Source organism: Hydra viridissima, unplaced genomic scaffold, assembly GCF_058129835.1.
Source record: "Hydra viridissima isolate aposymbiotic clone 2 unplaced genomic scaffold, HvirCarnegie_v1 scaffold_9, whole genome shotgun sequence".
In the NCBI taxonomy this organism is placed as follows: domain Eukaryota; kingdom Metazoa; phylum Cnidaria; class Hydrozoa; order Anthoathecata; family Hydridae; genus Hydra; species Hydra viridissima.
In genome coordinates, this window is record NW_028324308.1 from 6,428,498 (window position 1) to 6,445,000 (window position 16,503).

Genomic DNA, 16,503 nt, shown 5'->3' on the forward strand with positions numbered 1-16,503 from the left:
CTTTCTAAAATCTCAATTTTCATAGGAAACTCCATTTTGAATCCCTTAAGCATTACTCCTAGGCCTAACTTACTAAGACTGGGGTTATCAAGAGAAAATTACACTTTTTACTTAAGGATAAATGTTAAGAATCCTCTTTACAAATTTCTTAAATAAACTATTGAACTTTTGTCTAAACTTAACTAATAATCTTGTTACCAAAACAAAAATCAGAAATCTTTAGTTTCAGAAAAAAAAACGAATTTTGGAAAACTTTTAATTAAAAACTAGTCTTGAATATCGGTCCAATATTTAACAAAAGACAATTGCTTTGAGTAAATTTTGGAAAAATATAGATTGAGGTAGATTATAAGATTTTATTGAAATTGTCAAGAGGATTTCTAATCTAAAGTAAATTTCTATCGACTAATCCACATGGTTTTATCTAGATGATTTTGTGCAAAAATAAAATTCTTGAAACACTGGATTTGATCAAATTACAAGCTATAGCATGCTAAATGTACAATCAAACCTTTTGTATTGCTCTTAAAGAAGCAAAACTAACAATCTTAAAAAAGAAACAATCCCTTTAATCAGTTTAAACAACAAGACTTGAGTAAGAATTTTTTGCACCTTTCATCTTATAATTTAAATTATCAATACTATAACTTGGCGTTTACTTCTAATTTTATATATTCTTTACACTTCTACTTATATCTTTTACATATTCTTTATACTTTTATGTACTAATTTGCAGAAACATGATTTTTTGCGAAATTTCGCACCGCCTTTTATTTCGCACAGAAGAATTGGATGGACACTCAGGGCTCTTAATGATGGACTGCATGTGAACAATAGACTGTAATTGTTCCTTTACTATACCAGGGCATGCGCTGTAGGTACGAGCAAATAAAAAAAAATTTAGTAAAAAACAACTAATGAATACTACTTGTCTTTGAAAAATTAAACAAAAACATTTTGTTGTTAAAAACTTTAGATATTGAGACTTAGTAAAAAATGTCCGATAATAAAATAAGCTTAAGCTTCTTTCATTTTATTTAAGCCACAGAACGTTTAGGATTGACAGTAAGCGGTGTGACTGTGCTACACAAAGTAATATCAAACCTTCATCAATGACACCTGTCAGGAAGTTTTAGCAAAGTAACAGCGTATTGAAAGTATTTCAAACGGCGACAATGCGAATTGAAAAGTATTTTGGTCGGTTAGTATAGGATTATCTCTGACATAATCAAGGTCATCTTCGAGAATATTACATCTAAAAATTAAATAAAAAATTAAAAGGATTTTTTAAATTCCAAAATGAGATGATTTTATCCCACAACACATTTGGGGATGGCTAAATGTAAAGTAAATTGGTATATTAAATTACAAACAAATACTTATTACTTTTTTTATTTTAAATAGACACAGATGCCGACATAGCCCTAACGAACTTTATTATATCTATATGCTACACTACATGTCAAAGACAAAATATTGCCTGTAAATCCTATTTCGACCTTCAATTTCGTGGCCAAATCAATTGTGCAGAGAGTCATCGTGACTGAACAAAAGGAAAAACAAAAGAATTCCCTTTTACAATCTCTATGGTTTGGGGAGGGTCAAATGTTCAGTTGCTTTTTTGACTTTGTCAGTATTAATTTGGCAAGAAAAAAAAGCAAAAGATCCTGCATTCCAATATTCCGTCAACAATTTCACGTCCTGAGTAGGTTTATTACAGCAACTTTGAAATGGAAGAACTAATATCAATTTTTATTTGTAATTTTTAATAATGATAACAAAGATCAATTTCTGCACATATAGCTCGAGAGGACTATAACCCCAACTTGATATTCCGGAGAAACCATTTGGAGGGAGTTATATATATTTATATCTCTGATATCAAAAATGCAAAAACTGAAATGGAACTATTTCGTCTGAAAAAAAAAATCATTTTTAAGAATCTCATTTTTTAACACATTGTTTGAACGATAGCTTCATATGTTTTGAATTTTTTTACAGTATAAGTAATTTTTTCTATTGAATTATGAAATTTTACCTTTGATTTGATAATAGAAATATGACTTATGAAGTTTTTTGTCTGCAAAATTTTTTTTTATTTTTTTTAAATTCTCATTTACACATATTGAATAAATTACATCTTCTTACTTATGCATTTTTATGGCATAAGTAATTTCCATCAGATCTTTTAAATCGAACTTTAATTTATATCAAACATAAATATTTTTGTTCTGGTGGTTAGTAGAATTTTCAAAATTGTGTTTTTATCGAAATTTGGGGAACTGCTGTTGCTCATTTTGCTTGCACATCAAATGACAACAAAACTCACAAGTTTGAAACTGCCAAATACAATAAAATCACATGATGACTGCAGGAAGACTTTGTATGCTTTGTATGAAAAAATGTACTCGTAGTCTTATACTATTTCTGATTGAAAGAATTAAAAAGCAGTATATGCGTCAAACTAACTTTCATGATGGAAGATTGGCCATATAAAGTTGATTAAAAAACACCCCTTGGAAAAGTTGAACACATCTTAACCTGTAAAAGTTGAAAGACGATGCTCATTTTGCTTGACAGTAATTGGAAAAAGATTGATACACAATTGCACTCAATATAACTTCAGAGAAAACATGCTCCAACTTGCTTCAGCTGACCCCACAGTAGGTGAACAAATTGTATCTTCTGTAATCACTTCTAAAGATGGTTGACCACATGGCACTATCAGAGTCACATAGGCAAAAGGTAGAAGACCTCTTCCACTTAGACAAGGTAAACTTTTAAGTAAATATTTTATGAGCTAATATTACTTTGCAATATTTTATGAGATGGATTTGAGAAAAATAGAGAACATTAATTTTGGCTAACATTTATTTTTCCTTCAAAACAAATTATTTGTTTTAATACTGGAAATAAAAGAAGTAATATAGGTCTAGGTGTAACAAGTCCCTATCAGTTAAAGAAACCTTTCAAAAATATTTACTTTTCTGAATTTGTTAGAAATCAGCATTAGTTAGTTGAAGTTTTCATATTTCATATCATTTAACTATCTAATTTAATTATCAGCATTTGTTAACTACAAGTGAATATTTTGAACTTACTTTTTGACAGTAACTTAATAGTTTTTTTATTCTTTCAAACTCCTAGTTTTAGAAAACACAACTAATATTTTAAATATGTCCATTATTCATTACAAAAATACTTCAATGCAATTCTAGGTCCTTTTTGCTAAAAAATCTTTTTTGGTTTTAAGCCAAAGTTGACAGCAGAGGACAGTCAAACACAGGGTTGTCTAATTCAGGCATTAAAAAACTTGCCGCCACTCTGAACCAAATTAAAAAATCACCAATTGTTGAACCAAATTATAGAGCAAAGTTTGAAACTTGGAAGTCAACTTACCAATTATTTTTCTCAGAGTGCAATTGATATTTCCCTGGATCAAACAAAAGCAAGGCAACAGATTGTTGTACACTGTAAAAACCTTACATAGATTCAAAATGCGATCTTGACACAGAGACAAATATACTTAGAACATCTCATCAAGCTGGGTTTGGATGGTGGTGGTGACTTTTTCAAAATTAGTCTAGGCATTCAAGAGCTCAATACGAATAGTCCTATTCCATGCTCACCCAGCAAAAGGACCTTGACTTGCCAAACTGCAGCAGATAGCAGTGTGAAACAACAACTTCATGTTGCAGTTGTTGAAGATGTACCAGAAAATTATGATAATGTCAAGAAACTTTCAATTTTGATCTGTCCTGAAAATGTTCCATTTGTTGTGTCATTTGACTTGAAATTGGCAAACATTCTTTGTGGTTTGCAGTCACATGCAAATAGTCACCCATGCACATGGTGTGACACTCACAAAAATTGGAAAATTGTAGGAATCTTTATACATCGAAATTCAGCTTTTTCATGGAAGTCACTTTGCAGGAAATGACTGCCACAAACTACTGAAAAACATTGATATGCTTCAAAGGCTTGCTGAACAGAATTGTGCTTACCAAATTTTTTGTATAATTGACACAATAAGAAATTTCGGAAAAGTTGTTTCTTCCTTTTTTGGAACATCTCTTGATGAGAACTATGTCCAAATAATTAATGAATTTGAGAGCTCATTTACAGCCTTGGAAAGGGTAAGTATGACTCCCAAAGTTCATGTTGTGTTCTATAACATTGCACAATTCATTGAAAAACAAAAAGAGCCTCTTGGTAAGTTCAGTGAACAGGCAACTGAATCTCTGCATCACAGCTTTCATTCTCACTGGGAGAGATACAAAAGAGCAAATATCTATTCTGAATATGGGAAATAGCTGCAACTCTATGTTATGGACTACAATAGTAAACATTTGTAAATTGCAATAGAAATAACAGAAATATACAACATAAATGTTATATTCATTTGTGTTTGTCATTGTTATTAGAAAGATGCATTATAGACTGAAAAATTTCATGTCATGTGTCTATTATCAGATCAAAGGATGATTTCAGAATTCATTTTTAGAAAAACATAACTAATACTGTGAAAAATGCAATATATAAAAATCTGTCATTTACAGATTATATTTAATAAAATGAAAATTTAATAATTGATTTTTTTGTTCTCAGACAAAATATCTTCATCTCAGTTTGATATCAGGGGTGTGTATATATCACTCCCTCCAAAGGGTTTCTCTGAAACATCAAGTTGGGGTTATAGCCTTCTTAGGCCATATATATCTGAAATGGCAAGTCAGTTTAACAAATATGAAGGACAAGAATGGAAGGACATGAATGGAAGGACAAGAATGGAAGGACAAGAATGGAAGGACAAGAATGGAAGGATAAAAATGACAATAAATGAAACAGAATGGGATTTGGAATACTATTAGTTTAACAAATTAAGTAACTTGGTTAGTGATTTAGATCTATTCAAAGAGTTATCAGAGATGCTAACCCAAAGGGTTATTTCCTGAGGGGATCATGATTGTAGATTTAAAGATGTTTTACTTTGTTTTGATACCGAAATAGGAATATAAAAAAACTTATCTTTGTTTTTGGGATAGAACAGCAAAATGTAAAAGAATACTATGAAAGAAAGTAGCAGCTGATCAAGTATTTAATGGAGTAATGAACATGTCTAGCTGGGTCTGATAAAATGATTTTTAAAAACCTTAGATAAACAAAGATAGAACAACGTAGAGCAATGAAAATGTTCCAAATTTAGTTCAATGTTTTCATGATTGGTTGCAATGTAATGGTATTTTTTGAAAATTCATTTGAAAAGTTTCCATGGAAATCTGCCTGTTGGTGCTTGAGAAGGTTTAAACCAAATAAAGTGTTTACCATAGAAACTGAGTTTAACATTTGAAAAACCATCTTTTGTTTCTTTAACCACTTTTTCATTTAACAATTAATTTTATCTTGATTTTTGTTGTTAATTTTTATCATGATTTTTATTTCTTGGTCCTTCATCAGGTTCCATAATTCACAAGGTCAACAAACATTTTTTATAATGATTTAAATAGAGAAAAATGTAGATTTGATTTAATGTTTTTAACAAATGTAGTTAATTTAAAGTTTCAGAAGAGATTTTGAGATAAAGTTAAAATAATTCCTGAGGAAAAAAGTTTCTTTATAATATTAGATATTTATCATTTGACAAACCTGGATATACTAGACATAGGGTAGTAAGAAACCACTGTAGCTTTTGCTTTCCCACCAAAGGATTCATAAAACCTTAAAATAACAGCTCCAGATTTGTCTTCACACTAAAGTAGAATGCAGTCAATAAAAATCATAAACACTTAATTGAGTTACATTTTACATTTACAAAACAACTATTAAAACTAGTTCACAAGCACACAAAACGTTTATAAAGAAAGAAAAAGAAAATATCAAACCATTTTCACAGTTTCTAGTATGACAGCTGGATTATCTACTAAGAACAGTGATAAAGATATGATCTCAGCTAAATAAAAGTTAATAAAAATATTTCTTAATAACAAGTTAATAAACATTTTTCTTCATAACAATATTTACTCAGCATAGTTAAAGAACATTTTCATTCTCTTTAAAAAAAAAAAAAAAAGTCATTTGTTTAAACTGCTGACTTACTGTGCTTTGTATTTTAAAGAATATTGTTATGGTTAATTAAATAAATACTTTGTTGTGCAACACACTCCAAAGGATTGTTGAATTCGTAAGCTCTCCTGATGACATTTGCATCCTGAAAGCAACCTGAAAATAATTTGAAGCATTTTTACATATTCTTTTTATGCTTAATGGGATTGAGATAAAAAAAGAAAAAAAAGGAAAAAAGAAAAATTTGAATAAGTATTTTCACCTATGTGTGGCATAAATGCATAGGAAAATTCATGATGACCCATATCAGCTTTATCATCTGGTGCTTTAGAAGAACGAAGACTAAACATTACAATCTACTAGTTAAAGTATAACAAACAGATTTAAGTACAATAGAAAAAAAAAGTCTTACAGTGACATTTGTAAGTTGTTTCCATATGCAGAAAAACCATATTTACAGTCATTAAGAAGAGCTGCACCAAAATTATACTCTGACATATCCACCCATTTGTGACCACACACCTAAAAGTTTATAAATCCAGAGTAAAGAAAAAATCAAAATAAGAGACATCTACACTGACATAAGAAAAGACATCTACAATTTTCATCAGAGTGTGTGCAAAAAAAAAGGCTTCCACCTCATGTTTTGCCCAATCCCAAGATGTATTGTAATGAGTTGGACGTTGAACATGGCCCATTTGTATTTCATATGTTACTTGATTTGCATGCACATTTAAAAAAAATTCAGTTTTCAGCAATTTTCTGTTCTCATGCCATTCAACCTATAAAAAAATATATTTTTTTTCATTTTCTTTTTATTTATTCACTACCAATATTTTATAAGAGTATTAGAATATTCGACTTATTTATAAAAGAAAATTTATAAAAGAAAATATCTTTAACATGAAACCACTGAACCTAAGCAAACAATTATGCAAAATACCCGCAGCATGAAAAAATTTCTTAAAATACCTCTGTGTCAAAGCGTATGAAATCAGATCCAGCATCTAATGATATCAGTTGAGTAAGTGAACTTTTCTCACTTATTTGAATTCTATACTAAAAATTAATGAAGACCAAAGTAACTTTACAACTTAGTTTTTATTTTGAGAAAGAGAAAAAAAAAAACTCTTTCAAATCTTTCTTCTTTTGTGAGCAAATGAACTCTTATAAAGTCATAAAAAATTTTTAATTTTTAATGTGTTAAGGTGAAAATTGAGAGGTGATTTCAACTATGTGCTTAGAACTATGACCATGTGCTTAGAATTTAATAAGCTTCAAGAAAAATTACAAAAAGACATACTGTAATTCTAAATCATAATAAAGATAGTAACAACTCAGATAATTCTTACCTGGAAGCTAGCTCTTAATGGTCCTTTATCAATAATTTCTATTTTAGTGCACAGATTTAAGATTTCTCTAAAGAGAAAAAAGTCTTACATAACTTTACAATATTAACAACTATACATTTTAGAATACCAACAAAAAACATAACAAAGAAACAGAATGAAGCAATGTTTCATTTTAATGACATAATAGGAATCTAGTCATATGCAGATACTTTGTCTCCTGGTTATATGGCATGACATCCCATGCATCCCAGTATAATGGAATGTCAGTATACAAACAAAAACAATTGCTGTTGGCAGTCAAACACTCTCTAAATGCAAAATCCTAAAGCTATTAAATTCACTGTTAAAAGATAATTATGCTTAATGTTTACAAAAATAATGCTAATTGAATTAATTTTTTATAACAAAAAAAACTGATAAAATTTTCAAACCTTTGCATTTTTAATAAAATACATTTAGTCATCTGACCAATGGTATTAAAATGAACCTCCAAGTGTTCATTTTTCAACTTCAATCCTCCATCAAAATCGGTTTGCCACTTAAAATAATTACTCATTATCTTAAGCAAAACAATATGCAGAAATTTATCAGGTCATTTAACAAACAGAATCTGAAAACTTATTTCCATTATTACATTAATATGGTTACAAACAAGAGTTAAATTTCTTATACTTTATGTCATGTATATAACTGACCTGTTCAATAGTAACCTCCTGTGAAACAAATGAAACATTGGACAATCCCATACTTGGGACTTCAACAAGTTGTGCAAATTTTTTCTCTCCTTTCAACATGTGAACAAGTTGACTTTTGGTGGTGTTTAATGAATGTTCTAATATTACCAACTCCTTGCGTTTCCATGAACAGTAATTGATAACTACATGTTGCTTACTGTCACCACTTTGTTTGCTGTTGTTATCTTCATTCTTGAGTAAGTAGAAATAGATTTGTAAAAACTCAACTCTCACACCCAGGAACACAATTATCATAAAGATCATGTAGGTTATGTAAAACAAAACATAAGTGATACTAATAAAACAAAAAAAGAATAAAAAACACATGAAGTAAATAACATACCAAAATTAAAATATCCTTTAATAATTGAGGAATCAGTTGGCGACTTGAAAAAACAACTAAAAAAAGCATATTTGATTGAACTAATTTGCATCTATTGATTAACTTATGCATCCAAAAGACCTATTTTTAATATGTTCACTCATTGATAAATTTATAATATCTACTTGCTATAATAAAATTTTAGAGTCTAAAAGCAAATAATGATATACTTTGTTAATACTTACAGTAAAAAGTTAGAGCAAAAAAATTTAAGAGCTACAATTTAACATAAAATGTAAATAAATATTTTGAAATGTAAAAAAACTAGCCTTCATAAAGTTTTTCAGTGTCTTCATAAACCTGAAATTGAAAACATATTTAACTAATACAAAAATAACAGAAACATTTACATTTTGCATGCTATTTTTTACTAATAATGTATGGTATTTACGGTACCCTAAGAAGGGTACCGTAATATTCAGTTTTTAATACTCATTTCTTCAGATGGTAACTCAAAACTAGTATTTTTAAATGACCTTTTTCTTAAATATTTTTACAAAAGTGGGTTTGTATAGAACAAACCCAACTTTGTAGATAAAAAAAACAATAATTATGATTTGCTGCTGCAAACAGCTTGAAATGGTATAATTAATAAATATTTCCACAAACAAAAATCATTTTATTCTTTTGTGTTATATGACATTCACTTTCTTCTGTTATTTTAAAAACTTAAAGATTTTTTAAAATAAAATATTAAATAACTTTTACTCAATTCTTACACTTAAGATTTCCAGTAAAATTTAAAAATTCATTAAACTGGATATGTTAAATGTACATTTTTACACATTAGACTTACATGAACTCAAAGATACACTGAAGAGGTGAATAACAATAAAAACTTATAATATTAGTATACGAAATGTTTTTAGTATCTGCACTTCAATCTAAAAATTTCTTTGATTATTAAATTATAGGTAAATAGATTTTTCATGCTCCTGCTACAAAACAAAACCAGGCTGCATGCAAAACTTTAAATTATAGGTAAATAGATTTTTCATGCTCCTGCTACAAAACAAAACCAGGCTGCACGCAAAACTTTAAATTATAAGTGAATAGATTTTTCATGCTCCTGCTACAAAACAAAACCAGGCTGCACGCAAAACTTTAAATTATAGGTGAATAGATTTTTCATGCTCCTGCTACAAAACAAAACCAGGCTGCACGCAAAACTTTAAATATTCACAAATAAACATACGCATCCTATGGAAGTCCCTGGTAAAACATCATGGAATTGATTTAACAACACATTCTTCCAACACTTATTTAAAGTTTCAGTCATATTTGCCAAGCAAGTGTTGATTTTATCTAAAGTAAAAAATTTTTAATATTTTATTGCGTTAAGATAGTTAAAAGAAAGAAATTCAGATCTTTTGTTAATTTCTCCTTTAAAGTAATTTAGGAAATGGTGCTTAAAATCTTATGATCTTTGTCTTATGTCTATTAATACTGATTATACCCTACAAGTTGTAAATAGGGGTAAGATATGTTTAGAGCTTCCTCCACTTAAGTTTTGATAAATAGCAAATTAGCTTTTAAGAGTTTCTCTGGAAGTATTATTCATTTATAGACTCGAGTAAAACAGGGTAAAAAATTCAACAACATAAAATTGCACAGCTTTTGTATTTTTAGTTTTTATGAATTATCTTTTAAAGGGAAAAACCTTTTGAAATTTTTTTTTTTTTTACATTATTGTAAACTTTTACTTTATCATACGGTATAAAACTATTTGGTTTTTATTTTAAAAATTTTAACATGAGCTAAAATGATTTACTATGAGTAAATTCCTTTAAATTTTATTCACTATCTGATTTCCCAGTTTCGCAAACAAAAAACTTCAGCTGTAAACATAAAATGTAGTTTTGTAGTAAGAATTCTGCAGAAGATGATCCTTTTTTCAGAATTAAATTTTCTAGTTCCAGAAGAAAGTTATGAAAAAAAACTGAAATAAAAAGATTTTAATTGAACATACTAATTATCTATTTTATATACTTAAGTAATTATCTCACACAATTTAAAAAAACTTAATTATGCATCTAGTCCTTCTATAAATACGAGTCATTGATAACTTAAATTACTCTATCTCAGTTAATAAAGAAAGATGCACATAATGGCAAACAAAAAAATAAGGAATTACACTGACAAGTAACTAAATGACGCAATTGCACAAATAAAATATGGTAACTTATCAATATACAAAGCATCATTTATATATGGTATTTCAAAGACAAATTTATTATTTAAAATGAAAAACCCTGCAAGCTCTATTAGTACTGGCATAGTCACCATTTTAAATACTTTTACTAAATTAACCTTAATTGAAATGCTTGTTAAACTTGCTAATCGGGGTTTCGAAAGAACCCACAAACAATTACTTAAGCATATTGCTAGTTGTTTGCAACACATGAAACAAACTAATTTATTTATGAACGGTAAACCAGGCAAAGCTTGGTGCTATACTTTCATCAGATGTTGGAAACATATTTTTAGCAAGAGAACTATTTCTTGTATTGGAGATAACATAAATATTTCAATATATGCAAGACACATTTTCTTGAAGTAAACATCAATGAATACTCTGTATCTAATGTCTGGAATTTTGACATAATTGTCTTCAATGGTGCAATAAAAACGCAACATACATTGGAGATTTAAACAAAATAAAGAAAATGCAAGAAGTGTTCAAAATGTTGGAATGAAAATATAACAAATGAAAATGACCAATGGTTTACATGCAAAAATTTAAAATATCAAAGCTGGGTGTGCTTTGCATGCTTGCAAAAGAAATATATACTTGGCAATGAGTTCTTTTGTATTAAAAAATGTAGAGACTGATAATTTTTACTTTACCCCTTCATCTTTTTTAGTTAACTGTATTAATTAATCTATTTAATTTTTTTATACACATTAATTGTATAACCTTAATTGTATGGCTAGTTAACACATTTACTTAAAAACATAGTCAATGTATAATTGAACATTTTTTTTTTTTTACTTTAAATGCTTGTAACTTAAAAAATAAATAAAATTGTAAAATAGAATTTATCTCTTCTTGTAGAGCCCTTCTTGTAATGTTTCTTAACAAATCCATATACAAAAATATACAAAAATCTTTTTCTGAAAAAAATAATTCAATTTAATTGAAAACTGCTCAACTAGACCTGCTTTTACTCTACAAATTTTCCACACCACTTTTTCTTAACAAAGAATAAAAAGTAAAACTTAGACAAATTAAATCCTTTGATATTTGTTTCAATTAACTTAGCACCACAATTAGTAAAAAAATAAAGCTTGTAGCTATTAACAAAACTCAAAGAAATTTATTTACGTGAGTGTTTCAGATTTGCCCAAACCTGCAAAAACTCCAAGTTATGTAAAAGGACTTCACATTGTCTGTTCTTTTTTTTAACCTTAAGATTAAAGACAATTAAATATAATGTATACAACATAAAACTTCATAAAAACAACTTATGAATTCAATTTCAATTTCTTTAAGTTAAACACAAAGTCTATTTAAAAACTTTTTCAAATTTAAATGTAAAAAATAAATGAAATATTTTCACCCTAGGAAATAATTGGTGATTTGAAAACACATTAAAAAACAATTAAAGCTTACTAATGCTTGTGTTGTAAAAGTTCCTTGATGGAGCTCCAAATATAATTCCCCCACCCATGTTTGGAGATTATTGTGACACTTTTCTAGATGCTCAAAGAATGTTGCAGGGTTAGAGTTAATAACTCTATGAGCAACATTTAAAAAATAAAACAGAAGATTGTTATTATTTAATATTATGAAACCTTTTATGAAGTTTTGTATTTATATAATTTAAAATGTGGGAACTAAATAAATAAAAGAGCCAAATGGTAAATAATTGGGTCTAAAGTATAATTAAGGGAAGTAGGTGAATAATGAGTAATTTTCACTCATAAATTATTTACCATTAAATACCAATATAAATTATAAACAGTTAAAATTAATGTTATCAACTTTTTATCCAAACTAATAGGCATGATCTTCCAGTTAAATACTAAGCTTTTCAATTAAGAAGCAAAATATTAATGAGCATGGTGATCATGGCTTAATACAGGTTTTATACAGAATATTTGATAAAGTAGATAAATATCAGAATATTGTCTTTGGAATATTTTAGTGATGCATAATATTCCCAAAAGACTTTCAGCATGTAAATTATTTGAAACAATACACAACTTTTACCCTCCCAAGAAATATGTACTGAACATTTCAAACTGTTCTTCAAATTTATATAATTTAAAGTATAAAGACTATAATAATCTTCATATCTTAAGTTATATAAATAAATTAATTTATAGTTTTATGAAATGCGTACTAAAAAGTTCAAGAAAAATCTCAATAATTAACAAATTAGATGCAATATATGTGTTGTAACTGCAATCTTTTTAATTTAATTTAAATCAACTTCTGATTAATGGTGATTTTCTTTAAACTTTGAACAATGACACTTTTCATTTATCAATGTTATAACTTTTGATGTAAATGATAATTTAATTGTATTAGTTTTAATTGTATTAGTTATAAAAATAAACTTGTAAGTAACTGTTATAAAAAATCTTTTGATGGACTGTATCCATGTAGCAAAAGAAAAAATTACCGTGGTTGACTGAAGTTTTTCATTCTTTCGATATTTTCAATCATATCTTCCCTAAAAGTATACAAAAAAAAAAAAAATTTATACTATTTGATTTTTAATTTCATGGTTTGGTGCTGGCAATGAACTTGCACTGTCATCAAGAAATTAATATTAAAATAAAATTATGCAACAAATTTCACAATAACTTTATTAACAGTTTTATCAGACTTTAAAAAAGTTACAAAATTTATTCTTTATTGTTCTTACGTAGGCCCACCACCTCCATCCCCAAAACCATACAGCAACATAGCATCATGAACAACTCCTTGATCTTTGTTTTGAGTCATGGATTTTAAAATCTATAATTAAAACTTTATAATTGTGTAATTTTTAGAGAAAAAATCGTTTTTTTTTGTTTGTTTTTTTTTTATTTATTTAAACAAATAAATTTATATCAAATCCAATAAACCAACTTAAATTTTGACTTCTTAAAAAAAGATTAAAAAGTTGATAAAAGAGAATAATAGTAATGGTGATAATATTAACAACAATAATAGCAAAATTTATTACAAATAAAATATTTACTATTTTAGAAATCTATTCTCTTAAAAAAATAATTAAATAAAAAAATCATATTTAGGACTTTATTACTAAGTTAATAAATATAATTTAGTATTACTGGAGAACTTATTAACATCTTAACTAGACAAATATCTTTCTTAAACTGCCAACATGAAAAGACTTTTGTTTTATATCCATAAATTAGAGAGGATTTTCTGGTGATCGCTTAGGAACTGTTCAAATAATCACTTTATAATTGACTATTGACACCATCTTCTCCCTTACAATCATGCTAATCATTTGTCATATCCCCTTACTTTACTAACCATCCCATAATCAATTGTGGGTATTAGGAAAACTCATTCTTATCCCTCCTTGATTCTGAACAACTCTTTACAGCACAGTAAAAGGCAGTAGTTTATTTATTTAAGTCATTCAAACATTTGTAGGGGTTGAACAAAAGCTTATAACACAAATTTTTTGATCCTAAAAACATAAACTCCTTGTTTCTAGGTCACAAGAATGAAACCTTTTGAGTGAGAGTACAACAGCCATATTATGTGGCCGGCAAAGGCCTTAAAAGTCAACTTCTTTTCTAAAGTTTAGAGGAAATTCATTATGTAGTTTTCAATTGACACATGTTGTGATTAAAAAAACTGGTTGCTCAGGTATACAATATACTTTTACTTTTACTGCAATAAGGATTGCCCTGCAAGAGCTTTTCATTAACTAGTTAAACTTGTTATACGTTGGTTGATTCAAAAATGTTTCTTTTTACCTCCCCTTTAGATCAAACTTAGTACCATGACAAACGTTTAGGCATGAATTCTGATAGAACACCAATATCATAGCCAAAAGGTTCCATGCATCAGTAATGTAAAAAAAACTTTTTTTAGCTCTTAAAAGAGAGAACTTATAAGACATCATCATTTTGATCAACTACTAGAAGCGAAAAGAGCTTTGAATAGAATAAGAGAAGTTATCTAAATACAAATCACTCAAACAAAACTTGAATGAATGCAGCCTTCAAAAAAATTTAAATGAGTGTAGTCTTAAAAACTACTTTCCAAATGCAACCCAAGTGCAAACTTAATTGTCATTCAAATGCATTTGTTATTTGAATAATAATCATTTAATCCTAACCATAACCTCATGTATATAGGGTTACATATTCTGGATTTGAAAATTTCCTTAAATTAAACCTAATAAATATTATAAAGACTAAAAGCATTTTAAGAGTTTTAAGAGTTTAAGAGAATAATAATTGAGACAAACTTACATCTTTAAAAGAAGCTGATGACTCATAAGTATCGGCAGGAGGAAAGTGTGTAAGACATCTTAAAATATTTTAAAGGTGAAAAGCATTAACAACTCATAAGAATTTTAAAAACAGTAAACTGAACTAAATTTTCTTTAAAAAAAAATAAACAAAAAAAAACAACAAAGTTATCAATAATAACTAAAACTTACTTTGATCCATCAATTCCTTGCCATATAAAAGAACTATGCTAAATATGTAAATTATTTTATTCCTGATAAATTAAAACTTACAAAATAAGATTTAACATGGTTTTAAAGTAAATAAATGCAACTAATTTTTTTTTTAGATACTAGAAATTTGGTAAGGAACTGAATTGACAGAATTTATACTTGCATTATTGCAAATTAACAAAAGTAATAAACTTACAGGAAACTTGTTAATCAGGTTCCAGCTCAATTTCTGAGTAAGAAAGTTTTTTATTCCAGCTTGCTTAATGATTTGTGGTAACTGTGCTGAATAACCAAATGTATCTGGAAGCCAAAACTAAAGCAATAAAGTGCAAATTGAAAAGAGAAACAATCTTGTTGAATACTTAACAAATAAATTAACAAATCTCTTAATGCTTTAAGAAATTAAGAACAACAATTATATTTTTGTTTATTAAAAACTAAGTAATTTTTTTAGCATTGTCATAGATTAAACAAACAGGAATAACAATAGATTAAAACATATTAACAAATTTGTTAATACCAAAAATACTATTTATCTTTTTTATGAGTTCATTTAAAGCTTTACATTTTTAAGCACATTGGGACAACATAAGATCATGAATGTGAAGACAAAATGTAGTAAACTTTAACTAAACTTATAATCAAACTAAATGACAACAATTTTCCAACAACAACGATAACTATACAACAACAAAAACTTTTCAGTGTGAAAAAAGAAAGGAAACTAAAGACTAAAAGAAAAAACATTTGTGAAATTTTAAAAACTAATTACAGTATCACAGTAGCCTCCAAATTCTTTTTTAAAAAATTTCTGCCCATATAAAAATTGTCTAATGAATGATTCACCACTTGGCAAGTTTCCATCCTAAATTTATTTAACATATATAACATAAATTAACATAATTTAACAAACCATAAAATATATTAAATTCAAATGTTTAAATAACATTACACTAATTTCTTTTCAAAAATCTTTGCAAAAGGAGAAAATTTCAAAAAGAATTGATGTACCATAAACTATTTATAATATTTATTTTAGAAAATCATTAAATTACCATTTCCACCCATGTTCCACCTGTAGGGAAAAATTGTTTAGTACCAGCATGATACTTGATATCTTCATAAAGAGGTGGATAATTATTCTTCACCCACTCAAACTGAGCAGCCTAAAAATCATTCAAAATTTGAAAACAAACGACTAATCCTTTTTTGAATTTACATGTAAATTAATATGATTTACAAATAGTTGTGGCAAGGCCTTATCTATTCTAGTAATTTTTTATTGCAGTTAATAAATAAAGATTACTACGCTA

General features: G+C 27.5%; 1 protein-coding gene across 6 annotated transcripts in view; it reads right to left on the bottom strand.

Moving 5' to 3' along the window:
* LOC145186061 (alpha-mannosidase 2C1-like) overlaps positions 1-16,503 on the bottom strand; it is a 26,797-nt gene that overhangs the window by 6,031 nt on the left and 4,263 nt on the right. The window contains exons 11-35 of one of the 6 annotated variants that reach the window (XR_016455315.1): positions 16,246-16,356; positions 15,963-16,055; positions 15,387-15,503; positions 15,170-15,207; positions 14,979-15,036; positions 13,406-13,497; positions 13,160-13,210; positions 12,145-12,268; positions 11,857-11,938; positions 9,727-9,836; positions 8,801-8,831; positions 8,493-8,548; positions 8,111-8,341; positions 7,847-7,953; positions 7,625-7,723; positions 7,416-7,482; positions 7,036-7,122; positions 6,702-6,845; positions 6,476-6,585; positions 6,326-6,388; positions 6,145-6,219; positions 5,883-5,950; positions 5,647-5,750; positions 1,105-1,255; positions 592-872 (exon numbers count right to left, since the gene is read on the bottom strand). Coding sequence is in view for 4 of the 6 variants with exons in the window: in XM_090096833.1 (XP_089952959.1) it covers positions 1,123-1,255; positions 5,647-5,750; positions 5,883-5,950; positions 6,145-6,219; positions 6,326-6,405; positions 6,476-6,585; positions 6,702-6,845; positions 7,036-7,122; positions 7,416-7,482; positions 7,625-7,723; positions 7,847-7,953; positions 8,111-8,341; positions 8,493-8,548; positions 8,801-8,831; positions 9,727-9,836; positions 11,857-11,938; positions 12,145-12,268; positions 13,160-13,210; positions 13,406-13,497; positions 14,979-15,036; positions 15,170-15,207; positions 15,387-15,503; positions 15,963-16,055; positions 16,246-16,356 (2,268 nt within the window). In the remaining 2 variants the exon portion in view is untranslated. Of the gene's footprint in view, positions 1-591; positions 873-904; positions 1,256-5,646; positions 5,751-5,882; positions 5,951-6,144; positions 6,220-6,325; positions 6,406-6,475; positions 6,586-6,701; positions 6,846-7,035; positions 7,123-7,415; positions 7,483-7,624; positions 7,724-7,846; positions 7,954-8,110; positions 8,342-8,492; positions 8,549-8,800; positions 8,832-9,726; positions 9,837-11,856; positions 11,939-12,144; positions 12,269-13,159; positions 13,211-13,405; positions 13,498-14,978; positions 15,037-15,169; positions 15,208-15,386; positions 15,504-15,962; positions 16,056-16,245; positions 16,357-16,503 lie in introns of those variants that run through there. The other 5 variants (XM_090096834.1, XM_090096833.1, XR_016455314.1 and 2 more) reach the window with 5 other exon arrangements.